Here is a 23,604-nt window from a genome sequence, read left to right on the forward strand (position 1 = left end):
CTTTGTTATCTGCAAAGAAATAAGAAGCTCAAGAACTATAATTAGTGATTTGACTTAAATTAGTTAGTTACTAGATACTTTTATGTTGTACTAACGAGGCAGTGCAATTTTTATTTCTATAAAATAAGCCTACTGATGTTATAAATCAATTCCATAACTCAGCTAAATAAAGTGAACTAAAACTTAGAGTAACTTCTGTTAGCCCTAATGTTAATGGGCTTTAGGGTCATTAAACGTTCTTCTCTGAACCCAAAATTTTCTCTTCACTGAAACAGAGAAAGCTGACAGAAGGTTATCTCCCTCATAGTGTTACAGAGTCATAAAAATTGTTTGAAATGATAAGAAAGCAATACATATTAAGAACCTAATCTGTGTCCAGTGTTTTGCTAGGTACTAAAAAGAGTAAAGAGTAACCTCCGTATTCTTTTGGAGCTTATGTGCTGTCTGAATCAACAACACCTGAACAGTTCAGGAAATTTTAATACTAACCTTATTAATTCTTAACAATGTGGATTCAATGAACGTTAGACCCGTATGTGCATCAAAGGTAAGAAATGTCTTTAGAGGGAAGATGTATATTAACAAGTTCTCACATATGACTAGGATTTCAACTAGATGAAAAGGAGAAATGAGAAATTTTCAGGCAAAAGAAGTAATAAGTAAAAATAACAAAAAATCATGAAATAATAAATTAGTGATAAAAGGGCCCCATGCTTGGCAGCCAGCCAAGTGGCAACAGCACTGTTTCCTTCCCCTTTCGGAGAGCCCGCTATTATACTGATGAAGTTTTCATGCTGTAAGAGCAAGGATTCCAAGAATCGAGTAGTGGACTTCCCTGGTGGTCCCGTGGTGAAGAATCTGCCTTCCGATGCAGGGAACAATCAATTCCATCCCTGGTCCGGGAACTAAGATCCCATATGCAGCTGGGCAGCTAAGCCCATGCACCACAACTAGAGAGAAGCCAGCACGCCACAGCTCAAGAAGACCACACACAGCAGCTAGAGAAGACCACACACTGCAACAAAGAGCCCGTGCCCCGAAACTAAGACCTGATGTGGCCAAACAAATGGTCAAGTGGAAGACCCTGATTGGTTGCAAGATCTGTTCTGCCTGTGCCCATTCGTTACACTGCCCGTCTCTTTCTGATTCTGAGTCCTGACTCTCCTAAAGGATGAAAAAGAAACCCCAGTCATAGTGACTAAAAAAATCTGTATCTAATTGGAAAAACAGTGGTATTAATTTAAAAGATAGTTTATATCTTTTTACCCCTTTTGAGGGCAAAAACAAAAAAGCACACTGTATCTTTCTGATGTGTTATTTAGCATTTAGTACTAAAAAAAATGAGAAAAAATCAGTATGCTTTTTTTAAATTGAAGTGTAGCTGATATATAATATTATATGTTACAAGTGTGCAGTTTAGTGATTCAAGAATTTTAAAGGTTAGACTCCATTTATAGTTATTATAAAATATTGGCTATATTCCCTGGGTGGTGCAATATTTCCTCATAGCAGCTATGATATTATTTTCGTCAGTTTCTGATACTTAGCATGGATAATTAATTTTGATAAAAGGTCACGTCCTTCTATAGTGAATCTTAAGGATAAGGGGGAGAAACAGAAAATCAAGGGATGATAGGATCGGTGAATGTTGTGGGCCACCATGCTCCTGCTCCTTACTGGAGAATATGCCAGAAGGAATACGTAGTGGTGTTTGCAGAGTTACAGCCACCGCACTGGCCTATTTTTGTTTTAGATGTCTCAGAAAACATTCATTCCAGAATATCGTATACTTAGGCTTTCCCAGGTGGTGCTAGTGGTAAAGAACCTGCCTGCTAATACAGGAGACTTAAGAGACACAGGTTTGATCCTTGGGTCAGGAAGATCCCCTGGAGGAGGGCATGGCAACCCACTCCAGTATTCTTGCCTGGAGAATCCCATGGACAGAGGAGCCTGGTGGGCTACAGTCCATAGGGTTGCACAGAGTCAGACACGACTGAAGCCACACACACATGCACATACATCATATACTTATGTAACAGAGCAAATGAATTGTAAAATATTAACATGAAAACATGAATGGATGCTATATGAGAAATCCAAAATAATGGAAAGTAATACAAGAGCTTTTGGGTAAAAGATAAACTAATTGCATTAACTAATTATCACCATCATCATCTACCATCCTCTATGTAGACAAATTCTAAAGTTCTTTGCATGATCAAATTAGGCACACTTAAAAAGTATATGTTAGAAATAAGTAGCAGGATGTATAAGTAACTGCATCCCTAAATGACTGAACAGCACTGTCTATAAAGGGGTAATATCCCTAGTTACGGACATGTAGATACACTAGAATATGATGTGACTGAAACATTGAGAAACACATAAAAATATTAATTCAAAAACAATAAATATAAAAAAAAAATAAAACCAACATTCAAAATATAGTGAAGAGTTCCAGAGTTGGCCGGTGACTAATACCCCTATTCTTTCTGAAAGTCAAAAACCTCTGATTACACAGGACACTCATACTGAAAATGAATTCAATACTGAGTTCATGGCAAGAATGGTATTTACTGAAGTGGCACTACCCTCTCCTTCCTAAAGATCACAGATATTCCTTGGAGATACGTACACAAATAAAATCAAAGATTAACTTTGAAGATTGTTACATGGTTATTTTGTTTAGAGTAATCATGAGATTTTGGAGGAAAAATGTAATATGTTAAATGCATATAATACAAGCACCTCAATCATTGCCATAGGTTAAGAAGATGACCACAAATGAGAAACACTTTCATTCTTTTAGCAGGATTGTGGAGCGTAAACATATGCATACATATTTGAGAATGTATTTTAAAAATTTTAAATTATGTTAAAATAGAATAATGCTTTCCAAGATCTGTATAAGCTACAATATACAAGGTAGGCAATGTGAAATGGCAATACGAAATTATCATCTTGACTTAGCAATCAAGGTAAAACAACAATAATGTGTATATCCATTTTAAACCCAATGATACATTTGGTTCCTTTAGGTTTGTGTTACCTAGGGTTTGGAACATGTTTGTTGAGAGTCTTCAGGTTTTCATGACAGAAATGCAGCCCAAACTGTATTTAGCAAAAGGAGAATGTATTAGGTCAAATAACTGAACAGTCCAATTGTAGGTCTCTCTAAACCTGGCTTGAACTAGGGCTCAACCTGACTTTTCAGGATTTACTCTGACTTTTCCTTTTGGAATCATTTAGACTATGTGGCCTTATACAACATATAGGGGAATAAAGCAAAAAACACAGAGACTGAATGAGATAGTGAAATGTCCACCCAAGATATTAAGGAAAGTCCCATGATAATTGCTGAGCTGCAGGATTCAAGCAGAACTGAGGGATGAACAAATTCTACAACAGTCTTCTGTGGTTGAGGAAAAGAAGCCCACTTGCTAGAAGAGAGCATATAATGGAGACTAAAAATGTTGAACGTGTGATAAAGGTAAATTGTGCAAGAGTAACAAATGAAAGGGAAAGTAGTAACACACACACACACACACACACACACAAAGACCCAGTCAATTAGTGTCATATTTATGAAGCCAGTTAAAATGTGGTGTGATTTCAAGCAGCCCAGGAAGTCTTGCCTCCAGAGCAGCTGTCCAGGAAGATAGCTTGGATTGAAAAAGCTTGCTTATATAAAGCTGAAAGAGTACAAAGGCAAGGAATGTAACCTAAGCTTGTTTGGCTTTCCCAGAGGTAAAGCATGCATTGTGGCAGAGTGTATTAGCAGCCTGCCCTCTTTCCAGCAGAGACTAATAGGGACTCCCCCCACAAAAGGACAGAGTTATAGGGAATCGGAAAGCCCCATGAAGTGTGGCTAATAGCTAAGGAATGAGTATTGGGAGTGTTCTGATTACTTTCAATTCAGGAGTATGAAACACCCTGAATCAATTGTACAGGTCGGTTCCTCTGTGATCTTATTGATTATAAATTGAAGTTAGTTATTATAATAGGAAAACAATGATAATTGTCACTCCTGTTAACAAATATAACCTTCTTAAAGGCAGGCACACACTTAGGTCCAATTATGATGGCTTGTCATTTTTTCTTAATTGAAGTATAATTGCTTTCCAATGCTGTACAAAGTGAATCAGCTGTAAGTTTACATATATCCTCTCCCTTTTGAACCTCCCACCCTCTCCTCCCATCCCATCCCTCTAGACTATCACAGAGCACTGAGCTGAGCTCCCTGTGCTACACTGCAGCTTCCTGCTAGCTATCTGTTTTACATATGGGAGTGTATATATGTCAATCCTACTCTCTCAATTCTGGCTTGTCTTTTTGAGCAGTACTTCTCAAAGTTATGGTTTTTCCAGTAGTCATGTATGGACGTGAGAGTTGGACTGTAAAGAAATCTGAGCGCCGAAGAATTGATGCTTTTGGCCTGTGGTGTTGGAGAAGAAAGACTCTTGAGAGTTCCTTGGACTGCAAGGAGATCCAACCAGTCCATCCTAAAAGAAATCAGTCCTGAATATTCATTGGAAGGACTGATCTTGAAGCTGAAACTCCAATCCTTTGGCCACCTGATATAAAGAACTGACTCATTTAAAAAGACCCTGATGCTGGGAAAGATTGAAGGCAGGAGGAGAAGGGGATGACAGAGGATGAGATGGCTGAATGGCATCACTGACTCAATGGACATGAGTTTGAGTAAACTCCAGGAGTTGGTGATGGACAGGGAGGCCTGGTGTGCTGCAGTCCATGGAGTCACAAAGAGTCGGACACGACTGAGTGACTGAACTGAACTGAACTCTCAAAGTTAAATGCCAGTCACCTGGGAATCTGAAAAGAAGTTGAGATTCTGCTTCTCTAAAGTTCCCAGGTGATACCTAAGTGGCTGGTCCTTCAATCATACTTTGTATAGTAAGTGTGTAGTGGCCTAGTCATGTCTAACTCTTTGCAGTGCCATGAACTGTAGCCCGCCAGGCTCCTCTGTCCATGGAATTCTCCAGGCAAGAATATCGAGTGGATTGCCATTTCCTATTCCAGGGGATCTCCCCGACCCAGGGATCAAACCCAGGTCTCCTGCATCTCCTGCCTTGGCAGGTGGACCTTTACCCCTGTGCCACCTGGGAAGCCCTTTTGTATAGTAAGGAGAGTACACAAATTTGTGTTTTATTCAATGGCAAATGAACTGAAAACAATCTAATAAGTAAAAATCTACATTATTCACAAGAGCCAAGATAAGGAAACAACCCAAACATCCAACAGATGAATGAATAAGGAAAATGTGGATATGTACATTCAACACAGAGATTTTTGTTTGTTTCTGGTATGGCAGAGTTTCTCTAACAAAGGAAGTTTGGGAAAGACAGGTAAGAAGTAGGTCATTTTAAGGATTAAGGATTACAGAATCTCAGATGGATCTGAAGAGTCTTCATAAATTAAGCTCTATAACAATATCTGGGTCATAGTCCAAGTCCAATAAATGTTAGCTGGAGTGGTGGTGGTGATGATGATGGTGGTGGTGACTATAGTGGTAATGATGATGTTCAACACAGAATATTATTCAGTCTTAAGAAAGACAGAAATCCTATCATTTTTTACAATATGGATGAACCTGTAGGACTGACATTGTGCTAAGTCACTTCAGTTGTGTCTGACTCTTTGCGACCCCATGGACTGTAACCTGCCAGGTTTCTCTGTCCATAGGATTCTCCAGGCAAGAATACTGGAGTGGGTTAGCCATGCTTTCCTCCAGGGGATCTTCCCAACCCAGGGATCGAACCAGCATCTCTTATGTCTCCTGCATTGGCAGGTGGGTTCTTTACCTGGGAAGTCCATGCTCACTGAAATAAGCTAGGCATAGAAGAACAAATACTGCATGATTTCACTTATGTGAAGAATCTAAAATAGTCAAATTCACAGAAACAGAGACATGAATGTTGACTGCTGGTGACTGTGGGGGAAGGGAAAAGGAGAGTGGTTGTTCAATGGCTATAATATTTCAGTTATGCAGGAGGAATGAGTTTCAGAGATCTACTGTACAACATAATGCCTTCAGGCAACCATACAGTATCATGCTCTTCAAAATTTGTTGAATGGGTAGATCTCATGTTAAATGTTTCTATCAAAAATTAAAGTTCATTTGTATCTCATTTTTAGATTCCACATATAAGCAATATCATATGATATTTGTCTTTCTCTGAATTATTTCACTTAATATGTTACAATCTATTCCATGTTGCTACAAATAGCACTATTTCATTCTTTTTTATGGCTGAGTAATATCCCATTGTATACATATACCATATCTTCTTTAGCCATTCATCTATTGATAGACATTTAGGTTGCTTCCATGTCTCATTTTTGCAAAACAGAAAGAGACTCACAGGCACAGAAAATACACATACTTACCAAAGGAGAAGGCGGGGAGGGATAAATTAGGAGTTTAGGAGTTTAGGATTAACATACACACACTACTACTTTAGTTCTTTAAAGGTTACTGAAGAGTCTCTTGATGAAAGTAAAAAAGGAGACTGAAGAAGTTAGCTTAGAACTCAACATTCAGAAAGTGAAGATCATGGCATCCGGTCCCATCACTTCATGGTAAATAGATAGGGAAACAATGAAAACAGTGAGAGACTTTATTTTAAGGAGTCCAAAATCACTGCAGATGGTGACTACCGCCATGAAATGAAAAGATGCCTGCTCCTTGGAAGAAAAGCTATGACCAACCTAGACAGCATATTAAAAAGTGGTTACTTTGCCGACAAAGGTCTGTTCTGTCAAAGCTATGGTTTTTCCAGTAGTCACGTGCAGATGTGAGAGTTGGGCCATAAAGAAAGCTGCTGCTGCTGCTAAGTCACTTCAATCGTGTCTGACTCTGCATGACCCCATAGATGGCAGCCCATCAGGCTTTGCCGTCCCCGGGATTCTCCAGGCAAGAACACTGGAGTGGGTTGCCATTTCCTTCTCCAATGCATGAAAGTGAAGTCGCTCAGTCGTCTCCGACTCCTAGCGACCCCATGGACTGCAGCCTATCAGACTCCTCCATCCATGGGATTTTCCAGGCAAGAGTACTGGAGTAGGGTGCCAAAGAAAGCTGAGTGCCGAAGAATTGATGCTTTTGAACTGTGGTGTTGGAGAAGACTCTTGAGAGTCCCTTGGACACCAAGGAGATCAAACCAGTCAATTGTAAAGCAAATCAGTCCTGAATATTCACTGGAAGGACTGATGCTGAAGCTGAAACTCCAATACTGAGGCCACCTGATACAAAGAACTGACTCATTGGAAAAGACCCTGATGCTGAAAAAGATTGAAGGCAGGAGGAGAAGGGGACAACAGAGGATGAGATGGTTGGATGGCATCACCCATTCGATGGACCTGAGTTTGAACAGGAGTTGGTGATGGATATGGAAGCCTGGCATGCTGCAGTCCGTGGGGTCGCAAAGAGTCAGACACAACTGAGCAACTGAACTGAATTGAATACCTTGGTGAAAAAAAAAAAAAGAGGATAAAATGACTGACAAAACAATACAACTTTCAAACCAGAAGAAACTAGAAAACCTGTTTTGTATTTACATATCTGCATGGGGCTTCCCTAGTGGCTCAGTGGTAAAGAATCTGCCAGCCAATGCAGAAGATGCTGGTTCGATCCTTGGGTCAGGAAGATCCCCTGGAGTAGGAAATGGCAACCCATTTCAGTATGGCCTGGGAAATTCCATGGACAGAGGAGCCTGGCAAGCTGCTGTCCATGGGGTCGCAAAAAAATCAGCCATGACTTCCAACTAAACAAAAGCAGCAAGCACAACATTTTTCTGAGCAGTATCAGAATATCTGCTTAAACTGCTTAAAGTGCTTGGATTATATTGAGCCTAAATGATCACAATAAAATTATTCAAGAGTCCGTAAAATCAAAAGAAGGATCTTTATTCTTGAAACATACCTATTTCTACCTGTAGATTTCCTTAAGTTGTGTTAAGTTTCAATAAAGTACTTATTTTAAAACATGATGGATTTAGAATTCTTCATCAGCTCTAAATGTCATGGATTACTGATTGATCAGTCATAACAAAGGGAAATCTGTAAAACTAAATATAGCACAGACAAAAAAAAAGCAGGGGGAGGATGTGGTCTTGTAACAAAAGCCTGGATTTACTTCCAAAGGAATACAATCTCAAAGGAAATTATTACAAATTACTGTGGAATAGTGAAGCATTAGAACATCCTTCCATTAAATAAGAATATAGCTGAAAGGTCAGATATATTTAAAATAAAGTTCACTACTAAATAAATTAAATCCTTTAATTTGAGATATAATGCCAATTATAAACCTGTTTTTCAGAACTTATCCTTTTTTCTCCCTGAAAAGTTGTATGAGTTTTTAACACCACTAATTATCTTTAGATTTAAGAAAGAAATAGGCCTCCAAGATGTATTTATCAAATTTTTATTTATTTATAAACTCTCACATTTACAACTAAAGAAAGAATATTATTTTAATGAACCAAAATAAAACATGTTCTCGAAGACTTGAGTCCATTTCCAAGGTGTAGCACAAATCTAAATAAACCATAGAGTTTAACCTTGGAAAGCAAAAGAAACATCAAACTGTCAAGCACATTTCTACCTGGCTTAATATATTTAAATTAGCAAAAAAATATTGCTTTTGTTTCCAGAAAAACTATTGAACTAAGAAACTTCTACGCTTTAAGATTATTAAAAAAATTATCCAATATGTGACTGCTATGAGTCCACAAAAATTCAATTTTTATTTGCTAAGTTAAATCTTCCAGCAAATTGTTGGCCGTGTGATGGTGGATACTCATCTCACAATAATCCTGCCCAAATAGTCATGTTTGATTACTCCTTGTTCTGTTCTGAGAGAAAAAAGTCCAATAAATTCTCCCTACTACTTTTCAAACCAGACAGAAGTCACTGTAAACATAAAAGAATAAGACAGAAGGGGTACCAGCATGAGCACACCTTTTGTCCTAAATGTTAGATTCTGAAAGTGTAATAAATGAACGTGAAGACAATGTCTAAAAATATAAAATTTTGAGATGTTGTAGACTAGGAACATATTAGGAAGACCCTTCATTATTTTATTTCATATGAAAAGACACACAATAAATATTTTTCAATTAATATGAAAGATAAAAACCAGTTCATTCCAAATCGTATTTCCCCTATACAACAAGCTCTCAGATTGATAGCATATTAACAACTGTACAAAAATGAGCCCTGTGTACAAGGCATCATAACAAATAATTGGCTCATTAAAAATGCCTCTTCTGCTCAGTAACCATTTCAGTTATGATATGAGCTTAGCTGCTGTAAATGAGACACAAATGATAATGTCTTTTAAAAGATAAAAGTTTATTTCTCTCATGCATCTAGTCTGAGCTGATGAGGTGGTGACTCTGCTCCATGGGGTCATGTGGGGCTACGCGTCCTTCCATCTTACTGCTCTGGTGTCCATGGTTTTGCCATTGCCCATACGGTCCAGGAAGGCATTTCCACATTCCAGTCATCAAAAGGAAGAAAAAGAAAGAGAAGGCATCCTTTCATTATTTAAAAAAATGACTAAAAAAATTGAACTGATCATGTCTACTTTCTTTCCGTTGACCAGAATGTTTGTCACATGACTACATGCAATGGTAAGGAAAGCTGGAAAATTTAACCATTAACTGGGCAGCACATACCAAGTTTCTGAATTCTGTCATTCTTCAAACCAGGCATTTTTGTGACATTTATTGAGGGCATCTTCCAATCTCAGTGATCAAAAATATCTCCTAACCTGCTGAAGTCTAAAATTCTAGCTTAAAGATCCACTCACTTTTATTGGAATGTAAACACAGAATTTTTACGCACTATGGGAGGAGACTTCAAAGTAAAACATTTATTCCAGCAAGCATGGCATTTTGGATTCATGCTAGCAGTGCTTTAAGATGCCCATATAATAGTAGCATGCTTCTCTAAAGTTAAAATGCTAAGTTGAAATTCACTGGTGTTTTGGGGAATAACAGATATATGATCTCCCACCTGCTGACTTCCCAAGTGGCTCAGTGGTAAAGAATCCACCTGCCAATGCAAGAGACACAGAGGACATGGGTTTGATTCTTGGGTTGGGAAGGTCCCCTGGAGAAGGAAATGGCAACCCACTCCAGCATTCTTGCCTGGGAAATCCCACGGGCAGAGGAGCCTGGTGGGCTACAATTCATGGGGTCGCAGAAGAGTGGGACATAACAGCGACTGAGCACACAGCACACACTACTAAAGTCCCTCAGAATCTCAGCTCAAAACATGAACAACAGAAATGTAAAAACTCTTGAAATAAACCACTTTATTAGGAGACTCACAGATAATTACAAAAGGACTAACATTCATTAAATGTGAGAATATTTGAGGTGAGCAAACCTATTCATATTAATTTATTAATTACAAAAGTTGTTTTACTTATAAACAATATAAATATAAGGGTCTTATATTTCTATATTTAGTGAGCTCATTTCTTAATTCATTTTTTGTAAAAAATATATATATGGAATAAAAGAGACAGAGTAATCTTGCACTCTTTCTTTAAATAAATTTGTTTGTTTGTTTGTTTTTAAGCAAAATGAAACAAAGCAACCAATCAGAAAATAGTTTTTTCCAGTGTGAGAAATTTAGGGACATTATTTTTAGAGGATTTATAACTATCTCCTGATATGTTTTGCTGGATGAATGTTTAAGGCCAGAGTGATAAAATGGTAATATTGTTAGACACTAAATATTCTGGCACTACTGAATCTGTTACTGCATTTCATGTCATTATAAGTCAAAAAACATACAGGATGTAATTTTGTTTGGGATATCTTCTAGCTAGACAGTAAAATTAGAACTCTGAAGTCAACTAAAAAGTCATCTTGAGCTGTTGGTTTATAGCTTGATGGATGTTTTTCAGCATAAAATATTTGCATATTCAAGTTAATTTTGTTTGACGATTATATATGCAATCTGAATACTTAAGAATTTTCTTATTTTTATTTGATTCTAACTTTTAAAACACTTTCTGAAATTAAGCACTTTCAGCAAAATATGGTATTTTCCTGTATATTTTATATTCTTCAGGTACTTCTTGGTTTTCTAGAGCATTCCTTTACAGTTAGATTCTCATAGCTATTTCAATACTTAAGGAAACAAACTTTTTAAGTTATTTGATTATAACCCAGTTTGTCTTAAACTTATAAAATTAGAAATTTTTAAAAAAATAGATTTCTGCCATTCCTCATGTCACACATTTTTGTGATACTTATTCAGGGGTGTCTTCAGATCTCAGTGACCAAAAGTACCTGACATCCTGCTGAAGTGTGTGAAATTCATGACCTAAATGGGAAGGAAATCCAAAAAAGAGGGGATATGTATATATGTGTAGCATATTCACTTTGCTGTAGAAAGTGTTGGACATGTTTGACTTTTTTGTAACCCCATGGACTGTAGTCCTCTAGGCTCCTCTGTCCATGGGATTTCCTAGGCAAGGATATACTGGAGTGGGTAGCTATTTCCTTTTCCAGAGGTTCTTCCTGACCCAGGGATGGAACTCCAGTCTCCTGCATCACAGGCAGATTCTTTTCCATCTGAGTCACCAGGGAATCCTGTAGAAACTAACACAGAATTGTAAAGCAGCTATTTGTTGTTCAGTTGCTAAGTCGTGTCTGACTCTTTTCAGTCCCATAGACATCAGGCTTCCCTGTCCTTTACTATCTCCCAGACTTTGTTCATACTCATGTCCATTGAGTCGATGATGCCATCCAACCATCTCGTTCTCTGTCACCACCCGCCTGCCCTTGAGGCAAAAAGCAACTGTGTTCCAATTTAAATAATAATTAATTAATTTTAAAACATTCATTTTTGAGGGTGGGACGTTCTGAGAGAATAGCATTGAAACGTGTATATTATCATATGTGAAACAGAACACCATTCCAGGTTCGATGCATGTGACAAGGGCTCAGGGCCGGGGCAATGGGATGATCCAGAAGGATGGGATGGGGAGGGAGGTGGGAGGGGGGTTCAGGATGGGGAACACATGTAAACCCATGGCTGATTCATGTCAATGTATGGCAAAAACCACTACAATATTGTAAAGTAATTACCCCAACTAAAATAAATAAATTTATTAAAAAAATAAATAAATAAAAAATAAAACATTCATATTTTATTAAAGTATAAATACAAATGTTCTTGGCTCCTCTCCACCATGGGCACCTTTAAGCTATTTATTAGTCATGAGCACATCACCATAGTACAGGTTCTGTGACACCTGGCAGGTAACAGCTGAGCTGCCGTGGAAAATGCAGTGGAAGCCAACTGTGATGATGGGGAAAGTGGGCATTTACGTCCTGAATGGTGTACCCCAATGGGAAGAAATAGCAGGAAATGGTGTCAGTGGGTGACTCAGGACATTATGAAGTCGGAATAAGAACATGTGGTGTCAAGAGACAAGTTATGACAAGCAAGGAAACTAAGAGAAAACGCATGATAAATAGTGATGTGCTCAGTGGTGAGACCATAGAAAGGCAAATATGGCCAATTTCATAATTTTGCCAAGAACCTGGATCTCAGGTATATTCAGAGAAAGGAAACATTTTCAGTTCAGTTGCTCAGTCGTTTCCGACTCTTTGCGACCCCATGGACTACAGCATGCCAGGCCTTCCTGTCCATCGCCAACTCCTGGAGTTTACTCAAACACATTTTAGGAACCGAGATATTTTAATAACGTTTTCCAAGCAACTAAGGCAGGTGAAGGTCGGCCAACACTCTTGAAGTGACTTGAAGCTGGCTGACTGGATGTTTAATTCAGCCCTCTCCAAAATGTTTTCACTTTGGTGGTCTGATAAGATGTTCTGTTAAAAAGGATTTTTGTAGTCAAACTGGTTTGGGAAACTCAGCATCTCATACTGCCCTCTTAGGAACCCCAGGCTTGTATTAGCATATTAAAGCCTTTAAAAAGTTTCAGAGTTGAGAAATTTTTCTAAAAGCCAGCATTTCCAGGAGTTATTTGTCCTCATAACCATGTTTTTAGTAACACCTCTGACACATTGCTGGGAATGTTGAAATGATAATCACCTTCTATCTGTGGCAGGGTAAATTTGTTCCTAGTTACAAACTATGATAATGGAAATATGACTGATATACACTGTACCCAGTAATGAGAGCCACAAAATTATGACTGATTACATAGCTTTGTCAAAATTATTCCTTTTAATAAAAATTGAGCACAAAAGAGTGTTAAATAGATAATTACTAAAAATTCAAATCCTCCTTATACCTTACAAATAAATGCTGTGTAAACAATTATCAACCAAACATTCCCAACAATAGGTAGATTAACAGATTTAAAAACTCAGTGTAGATCTGACCAATTTAATCAGCATTGCTCCTCAGAACGACTGAAGCGTTAGTAATTGCGGTGGTGATGGTAGGGACATGGCTCCCTGCCCACCAGGAAATGGACTGACATGACCATCAGTTGACATGAAGCACAGGACCAGTTATTGAGGTCATTTTGTAATTACTAATCAAAGCCAAATTTGAACAAATAGTCTAACAGAGAACATCTGGATCCTGTATCTCATCTCTTCTAGTTTCCCCGTACCCATACACAAAATAAGCCAAATATATGCAAATATAAATGTAAAGAGGAAGAAGATGTCCATATCTGTATCTTGTGTCAGTCTCCAAGGCTGAAGTCATTTCTCCAGCACTGTCCCTGACTCCGGACTTCTCTATTAGCATAAGTTTCTGGTTTCAGCAGAAGCAAATAAGACTTCTGCCTCAACATTAAAATTTGAAGGAAAGGTTTGTGTAACAACACTCATATTCTCTTAATCTCTAGCCCAGTACTACCCTTTCCTCTGTCTGAACTTTTGAAATGATGGCTTTGGGTGACCCAGAAAATGTCTTCTAGTTCCCTCACTAACACATTTCTTTGGGTACACTGAAACACATCTCTTAAAATGATAAGACAATGCAGTTTTGTTTTAGTAAGAAATTGGAATAGCTTGCCTTGGAAATAACTTAAATTTCTAATTTCTGTCTAGAACCTATGAGATCCTGGGACACTGAGGTGGCAAAGCAAAAGAGAGGAGGTAGGAAGAAAACTGAAAAGGAGACATAAAATGAAGAATGGGATGCTAAAGTTCCATGTTTAAGATCTTATAATTTGGTCCCTGTTTTGCTTCCAAATAGTTGCAGAAGAGATTTTAAAAAAACTTTTGAAGTATCTTAATGTCTATGATGCTGAGCTCTGCTCTCAAATATCTGTCATTTAATATGTGAATTCGATGTGACATAGTGAAAAGTGGAGGCTTAAGATAAGATAGATCTGAATTTAACTCTCAGCTCTCTAATATTCACCAAGCCATTAGACACCCCTGCCATGGGCTTACCCTGGATGGTCTTCATAAATGTCATGCACCTCTGCAACAGTTAGTCCAGGATACTGTAACCACAACTACCTCTCCTGCCTTGGGCTTATCCAACTATTCCAGATATATTCTCTAAGTTCTTCAGAATCCCAAACACTATTTTATGTTTTTTTTTTTTTCTTTTGCTCATTTTTCACTAATACTATAAACTTCTTTATTGGCGTCCCAGGTGGTGCTAGTGGTAAAGAACCTGCCTGCCAATACAGGAGACATAAGAGACGTGGGTTTGATCACTAGGCTGGGAAGATCCCCTGGAGAAGGGCATAACAACCCACTCCAGTATTCTTGCCTGGGAAATCCCATGGACAGAGTAACTTGGTGGGCTACGATCTATGGGATCACAAAGAGTCGGACACAACTGAAGTGATTTAGCGCAGCAACAGCAGCAAATTTCTTTATACACAGCTGTATCTCCCTGGAAAACAGCTTTTTTTCTCCCCATCTGCTCATTTATTTTCTTGGGGAGGCCGGAGATTGTGCTTGTCACTGACCATGCTAGGATAATAAATTTTAATAAATAAATATTCATTATGTACCTTTGAAAAGTATTATTTAACCTCTCTGACCCTTTTTTTCTTCCCTGTAAAATATGGATACTAAATGTAATGGAATTTTTGTGAAAGTTAAAAATGAGGTGGCTAATTTATACAGCTGTCTTGCACATAAAAGGTAATCAAGAAATATTAACTCTCTATCCATGCCCTTTTTCCTAAGTGGTAGAGCCATCAGAAAGATAAGAAAATAATGAGGGAAGGTTTGGGGGAATCTCTTTCTGTTGTATACTCATGATTATAGAAATTTCATCTAAAGATTATGTAGAAAATATTGTCTTCAACATACTTTATTACAATTTCCTTTCTTCCAACAAACTAAATTCATTTCATTTTTTAAAAATTTCCCCATTCTTGCTTTATTGTTCTCATATATCCATATGGGTTATTCATAAAGGTAAATTATCGAGCCTAAATGGGAAGAAAATCTGAAAAACAGTGGATATGTGTATACATTATAGCTGATTGACTTCATTGTACAGCAGGAAATGAATACAACATTGTAAAGCAACTGTACCCCAATGAAAATTAATTTTGAAAAGGTAAATAATCAGGCAAACGTTGTGCTTGTGGAATTGATACCACACTGATGAAATTAAACAGTGATATTTACAAACTGCTAGGTGGAGAATGAGGAAAGGAGATAGTTAAGGGAGTTGAACAGGATATAGCAAGAAGTTCTTATTTCTGACCATGAGGAAACTGTTTGCAGCTCAGACTCCTCTCAGAATATTAATCTTCCTGCAAAAACATTTGTAAGATAAAACCCTTTCTCCTCTGAGCAATCAAGGGCCCAGGAGCAAAACCCAACATGCTAGAAAATCATGTCAGCAGAAAAAGACACCATTTCAAGATAATAAGTAATTAGTGCTGGCATTTTACAGAGCATAATTGAGAGATGATACCTCCTTAAAAGCCCCCATTGATTAAAACTCAGTATTTAAAGTGAACTTAGTGAACCCTAGTAGGCAAAGAGTAAGAATTTTCTGTAAAGAGTGAAAATGGACCTAAATCAAGAAGGGAGATTCTAGCAGAGACCATATGGAAAATGAATATTGAGTAACAGAGGAAAAGATCAGTAGAATTTGCGAGAGAAGGAAAACTGGTGAGAAAAAAGCTTTCTTTAGACCATATCTATCCAAATGTTATCATTGTTTCTGGAAGGAGAGGAATTTGAAATTTCTATCAGAAATAAATAGTATATTATTTGTATTACATAGTAAGTAAGCATGCTCAGGTCTTTTTGTTGTTGTTGTTCAGTCTCTAAGTCATGTGCAGCTCTTTGTGATGCCATGAACTGCAGCACACTTGGCTTCCCTGTCCTTCACTACCTCCCAGAGTATGCTCAAACTCACGTCTGCTGAGTCGGTGATGCCATCCAACCATTTCATCATCCGTCACCCCCTTCTACTCCCTCAATCGTTCCAGCATCAGGGTCTTTCCAGTGAGTCAGCTCTTTGCATCAGGTGGCCAACTGTAGGCAAAATACTGTCATTCTCAACTCTTGAGTTTCAGTTCCTTCTCATCTTAATAGGATTCTTTTATTATCTTAATAAGATTCTGAGATAAAGTTCATTCATGTATTGTTATATTTCTCAAACAGATGGACCATACCTGATCACTGTAGTCAAGATTCAGAAACTCCAAGGAGGAAAAACCTGCTAAATAATAGCACGAGCAACTTGATTTAGTAAAGTTTACTTTTTTCTGGTATACTTATAATTAGACTTGCACATGTAAATACAGAGATGAGCAGGAAACATTTATGGCTTCCTGACAGCCCTACATTCAGTTTTTTCCCCACCCTTTCCTCTAATTTATCCTGTACATTACTGGCAGAGTCAATTTAATTAAATATATATATATATTTATGGAATAAATATGTACCAGGAAGTGTACTAAGTATGTGTATGTAATAATGAATGGCCGATCTTGTCCTCAAGTTCTTAGAGTTCACTGGAGAAACAATTAAGAAAACAGGAAACCACCTTGTAAAAGATAAACACACATATGATGGGACAAGGTTAAGAAGAACATAAGATTGACATGTACACACTGCTATATTTAAAATAGATAACCAACAAGGACATACTGTACAGCACAAAGAACTCTGCTCAATGTTATATAATAACCTAATTGGGAAAGTAATTTGAAAAAGAATAGATATATATACATGCACAACTGAATCACTTTGCTATACACCTGAAACTAACAAAACATTGTTAATCAGCTGTGTGTGTGTGTGTGTGTGTGTGTGTGTGCGCATGAGTACTCGGTTGTGTCTGACTCTTTGCAGAGTCATGGACTGTAGCCTGCCAGGCTCCTCTGTCTATGGCAAGAATACTGGCGTGGGTTGCCATTTCCTGCTCCAGGGGATCTTCCCAACCCAGGGATTGAACCTGCATCTCTTGCGTCTTCTGCATTGGCTGGTGGATTCTTTACCAGCTGAGCCACCAGGAAGCTCTGTTAATCAACTGGACTCCAATATAAAAGGAAAAGTTAAAAAAAAATAGAAGCTCATTAAGAGAGCCACCTAAACAGACAGAGAAGATTGGATGTAGAGAAGATTTACCAGATTAAATTGTTTCCAAGATACACAGCAGTAAATAATATACAGTGATTGGCTAGATAAGTGTGGTAAAACATGCATCCCAGAAGGTCACTGGAGATTTAAAAGATAAGACAAGAGAAGTAAAGATGGGCAGTGGTTGTGAAAGATCTTGTAAACCATTTTAGGAGCAGGGGGAGCCATTGCTGCAGTTAATAGTACAATAGAACTTTCAAAAACAAACTTTTGTTAATTTTATTTTTTTATTGAAGGATAAGAGAAAATAAAACATGTGCTTTGATTTCAAGAATTTTAAAGAAATATTTGTCATTGGATCATATTCTTTTTTATATAAATTCGTGTATTTTTTAATTGATGGATAATTGCTTTACAGAATTTTATTGTTTTCTGTCAAACCTCAACATGAATCAGCCATAGGTATACATATATCCCCTCCCTTTTGAACCTCCCTGCCATCTCCTTCCCCATCCCACACCTCTAGGTTGATACAGAGCCCCTGTTTGAGTTTCCTGAGCCATACAGAAAATTCCCAATTCCCGTTGGCTGTCTTTTTTACATATAGTAGTGTAGATGGAGGAACCTGGAACCTATTATATGAGTGAAGTGAGACAAACGTATTTTTGATGAGTCACTTGCTGTTCATTTTCCCTGCTGATGCTGGGATCCACTGTCCCGTGAAGGGACCCTTGAACCAGAGAGTGGACTGGAGAAGGGACAATTTTTGTAAAACTAGAAGCAGGAAGGCCACCGTCATTGTTGCAGTCATCGAGGAAGGAAATGATACAGGGAGAAACTAAGTCACCAACAGTGAAGAAGGAGAAAAATAGACAAAGTACAGAGACACTCAAGAAGCAGAGACAACAGAATCTGGTAATTGACTAAGCGTGCTTTCAGGGAGGAAGACTGAAGAGGCAGATCTAATGCAAACTGATTCTGACCTTGAACAACTGTGTGTGGCACTTAGTTATGAAGGTTTGATTCACAGGAAAGGAAGATCACTAATTAAATGTTTTACATATTGAATTTTATGCATTTCTGTGATAATCAAGTATACATGTAGGACAGACAGTTGCACATGTAGATATAAAACTCCAGAAAAACATATGTGGCAGAGATCCAAATTGGAGAAATTGCAAAGCATTACATAACCTGTGCATTTATAAGAGTTAAAGACTCTATGCATTTATTCTTCCCATTCCTATTTATCTATCCACCTTTGTGTGAGATTTCAATGCCTCCCACCTGCTCAGGATCCTATCAATTATTCATTACCCTATATTTTCATCCTCCTCTTCCCTACTGGCTCCTTTCTATCATTTATATATGCTAAAGTTCCTTTCATGTTTATCAACAAGGAAGCAGACAAGTAAAGCCTTTGCCTCCTAGTAACCATCCTATATCCTTCCTTCTTAAAAGAATTGTCTAAGCTTCCACTTTCCAGTTTCTTCTAAAGTTTGGCTTCTGTTCTTTACCTTCACCTCCAGTGCCATTATTCCACCATACTTATTCTGTCCACTTTCCCAAGCAATTGTACTGCTTGCTTTCCTGCAAAGTTCCACAATTCTTCTCCGTCCTCGTCATCAGCACTCTGAGCATCACTGGATACCACTGACCACTGCCGCCTTCTGGAAGCCTTCTCTCAACTTACTGACAGCTAATCTCCTGGTTGTTGATCCTTCACAGGGTTCTCTCTTGTCCCTCAAAGGCTGATACTCTTTTACTCTGCACACCTCCTTGTGTGGTGTCATTTACTCTTGTTGATTATTATTTTGCATTGACGATTCCCAAATCTATATCTCTGGCACAGAACTTTGTCTAAGGCTGATATATGGCAACAAGGTGAAATTCTCTGTCTTTAGCTAGGCATCCTCTAATCCTTGAAACCTTTGTCATGCTACCAGTCTAACTTGTTTCTTGACTATTGCACTATGCATCACAAGTGAGAATACCTGTGATTTTTGTTCCTACCTGTTCTCTAGTCTAGAATGTCCTGTTCCCTTAACCTATTAACTTGTGTCTTATTAATATCTTAAGTACAAGTGCAAAACTTATTTTGCCTGTGGAATTTGTACCACTGCATCACTGTACCATCCCATAGAAAAGGAATAACAAGTAGGTTACATCTTGAATGGAAATGCTAATTCACAAGTAACACCAACCTAGAGGTCAGTACTAAGGTAGTTTCACTCTTCCCCATGTCCATACACAGCAGGAAAGTATCATGATTGATCATCAGTGTCTACCTGGAGCACAAGATAGAAGGGGCAGCCTCAGTCCATATGGTTGCCATATACGTTATATTGCTTTTAAGATGTGCTACCTTAAATTATTACTTACCTTGATTGTGAATGTGCTGTCTTTGTAACTAGATGTTAAACCATTGCAAATTAAAGACTGGATCTTGTTTTTCATATTTTCATGCAAAAAAATGATTATTAATAAATACTTGATGAGAAAGAAAAGGAAGAGATGCCAATAGAGTACATTTTAGAAGTGGAAACAAATATAGTATACAGAAAAAGTTAGCTTTTTAAAAAAATAAATTGATATTACCCATTCTCTAAAGATACATTCCAAAATTAAATCACCTTACTCTCTACAGACACAGATGGGATAATAATAGTTTTAGAGAACATATTTTTCTTTTGCTTCTCATGCAATCTCCTTTTTAAAAAAAGCTATCACTTTTAAAGTATATGCTGCGGTTGAAATTGCTTCTTCAAAGCTATGCACATGGCATATATGAAATCCAAAGTAAGGCTTTAGTAAAACAATAGCTTGAGATGTAGAGTGCATTTGGATTTTTTAACGTATTTTAGAAGAAATGAGCTATGTAGAGAGTGTTATACTAAAATAATGTTAAAAAAAAAAAAAAAAAGAAAGAGGTTAAAAAAAAATCTTTAAAAAGAATCTTAAAAAGAATATTCTCTCTTACCTCCCCTTCCCTGCCATCTCTCGTGACCCTTCCTACTGCACAGATCTAGGCGGATGTGCTCAGATTGACAACATATAAAACATATACTTCAGACTTAGAGAACAAATGTATAGTTCCCAGGAAGGATGGAGGGAAGGGCTAGTTAGAGAGTTTGGGATCGACATGTACACATGGCTATATTTAAAATGGGTAAGCAACAAGGAACTACTGTATAGCACAGGGAACTCTGTTCAATGTTATGTGGCAGCCTGGATGGGAGGGGAGTTTCGGGGAGAATGGATACATGTATATGTATGACTGAGTCCCTTTGATGTCCATCTGAAACTGTCACAGCATTGCTCATCAGCTGTTGTTGTTTAGTTGCTAAGTCGTGTCCAGCTATTTTGTGACCCTAAGTACTGTAGCTTCTCCAGGCTTCCTGTGTCCATGGGATTTCTCAGCCAAGAATACTGGAGTGGGTAGCCATTTTCTTCTCCAGGGGATCTTCCCAACGTAGGGATCAAACCTGGGTCCCCTGCATCTTGGACAGATTCTTTACCATTGGAGCCACCAGGAAAACCCAATATGAAAGTTATCCTAAAGTTATTACAACTTTCTATTATAAGTAATATGTGCTGTAATATTTTTACAGCACCATAGATAGTACTTAAAAATACTTATGAAAGGATCTGTGGCACTTTGAAGATGTTCATAAAGAAAATCATGATGTTTGAAATTTTATTCTATTTTCATGACGCCTGATATCATCCCAAAGTATCTCTCTCTCTCTCAAAACTTTCTAATTAAATAGGAAGATCATGGTTGGTGTATAGATCCACTTTACATTTTTCTTCTAAAATGGAAATACTTTTATTACACTTCTATAAGAGATTTAAATAACCTCCTTTTTTTGCTGCCAGTGACCAATCTGAGATTATAAGCAGGAGTTGTTGAGTAATGCCAGAATCTAAAAAAAAAATAGCCTAAAAAATGGTCAAATGTTACTTGGAAGCTAAACTGAGACACACGCTCATTTGGCACACCGTGGCTGCCCTTCACCACTTCTAGAATGGAAGAGAAATTTTACACAGTTTTTTTCCATTCAGTTTAGTCGTTCAGTCGCATCTGACTCTTTGCGACCCCATGGACTGCAGCACACAAGGCTTCCCTATCCAAACCAACTCCCTGAGCGTACTCAAACTCATGTCCATCAAGTCGGTGATACCATTCAACCATCTCATCCTCTGTTGTCCCCTTCTGCTCCTGCCTTCAATCTTTCCCAGCGTCAGGGTCTTTTCCAATGAGTCAGTTCTTCGCGTAAGGTGGCCACAGTATTGGAGTTTCAGCCTCAGCATCAGTCCTTCCAGTGAATATTCAGGACTGATTTCCTTTAGGATTGGCTGGTTGGATCTCCTTGCTGTCCAAGGGACTCTCAAGAGTCATCTCCAAACCACAGTTCAAAAGCATCAATTCTTTAGTGCTCAGCTTTCTTTATGGTCCAACTCTCACATCTGTACATGACTACTGGAAAAACCATAGCTTTGACAAAACAGACCTTTGTCGGCAAAGTAACTGCTTTTTAATATGCTGTATAGGTTGATCATAGCTTTTCTTCCAAGGAGCAAGCATCTTTTAATTTCATGGCTGCAATCACCATCTGCAGTGATTTTGGAGCCCAAGAAAATAAAGTCTCTCACTGTTTCCATTGTTTCCCCATCTATTTGCCATGAGGTGGTGGGACCGGATGCCATGATCTTTGTTTTTTGAATGTTGACTTTAAAGCCAACTTTTTCACTCTCCTCTTTCACTTTCATCAAGAGGCTCTTTAGTTCTTCTTCACTTTCTGCCATAAGGGTGGTGTCATCTGAATATGTGAGGTTATTGATATTTCTCCCGGCAATCTTGATTCCAACTTGTGCTTCATCCAGTCTGGCAATTCACATGATATACTCTGCATATAAGTTGAATAAGCAGGGTGACAATATACAGCCTTGACCTACTCCTTTCCCAATTTTGAACCAGTCTGATTTTCCATATCTGGTTCTAACTGTTGCTTCTTGACCTGCATACAGATTTGCTAGGAGGCAGGTAAGGTGGTCTGGCAATCCCATCTCTTTAAGAATTTTCCACGTTTTGTTGTGATCCACACAGTCAAAGGCTTTGGCATAGTCAGTAAAGCAGAAGTAGATGTTTTTCTGGAATTCTCTTGTTTTTCTATGATCCAACAGATGTTGCCAATTTGATCTCTGGTTCCTCTGCCTTTTCTAAATCCAGTTATTATTGATTAATAATTTTTCAGTTATTACGATACAAATTTTGATACAATACTCATTATATAGTGATCTCTGGAGAAGATGTAAGCACTCCCATGATATTATGAAGCCTTAAAAGTTGGAAAGCAGGAGACAGAAGAAGTTGCCTCAATGAATTTCAAGAAAGTGGAGGCTGAAAATATATAATGAGATGTAAACTAAGAATTAGAGTTTCAAAAAACTTATAATTCAATAATCTACACAGAATAGAAATCTTCAGGATTCTGAATACTTGTGAAGATTTCTGTGCCCCTTTGGAGATACAAAACAATTACCTGATATTTTTAGTAGTCTAGACACATGTAATTTTGTTTTAGTATATATTTAATTTCAGTGTATCTAGCCTATCTGTCTAAGAAAAGTTACCATGTTCTAGTTAGCAGAATAATAAATTGGAAGAATATAATATTTTAATAAATAATTGATCATCAGACCCCACAGAATCTGGTCATTTACAGAACACTAATTCTCAAGGAAATCACAAGCATTACATTCTTTCTGTTAAGTGATAATAGTGATTGTGATCTCAAAATACTCTTAAAAATTATTGTGGCAGTCCACTGAAAATCCCTCAAATGATAGGTTTTATGCAAGACCCAAAATAGTAATAATGTGCTGAAAATCTAAAAACTGCTCTTGGAAGTAAAAAGGATAGAACTTTCTGTATAAAAATAACATTGTATTATGCTCCTTGATGTTGCAAACACTTTGGGAGGGTGAAATCTTATTTTCTCAGCTGCTCCAATGACACATAATTCCATAAAAAAAAAAAAAAAGTAGATCTAGATATGAGATA

General features: G+C 37.7%; 2 protein-coding genes across 5 annotated transcripts in view; one reads left to right on the forward strand and one right to left on the reverse strand.

Moving 5' to 3' along the window:
- CDH2 (cadherin 2) overlaps positions 1–23,604 on the forward strand; it is a 394,092-nt gene that overhangs the window by 57,641 nt on the left and 312,847 nt on the right. The window lies entirely within an intron of this gene.
- LOC145534850 (uncharacterized) overlaps positions 9,352–23,604 on the reverse strand; it is a 71,476-nt gene continuing 57,223 nt past the window's right edge. For 2 of the 4 annotated variants that reach the window (XM_081563147.1, XM_081563146.1), the window contains one exon: positions 21,342–22,941. In XM_081563147.1, the coding sequence (XP_081419273.1) occupies positions 22,917–22,941 (25 nt within the window). In that variant the 3' untranslated portion in view covers positions 21,342–22,916. Of the gene's footprint in view, positions 9,465–21,341; positions 22,942–23,604 lie in introns of those variants that run through there. The other 2 variants (XR_014075019.1, XR_014075018.1) reach the window with 2 other exon arrangements.

Source organism: Giraffa tippelskirchi, chromosome 14, assembly GCF_054371585.1.
Source record: "Giraffa tippelskirchi isolate mGirTip1 chromosome 14, T2T-mGirTip1v1.2.pri, whole genome shotgun sequence".
NCBI lineage: Eukaryota > Metazoa > Chordata > Mammalia > Artiodactyla > Giraffidae > Giraffa > Giraffa tippelskirchi.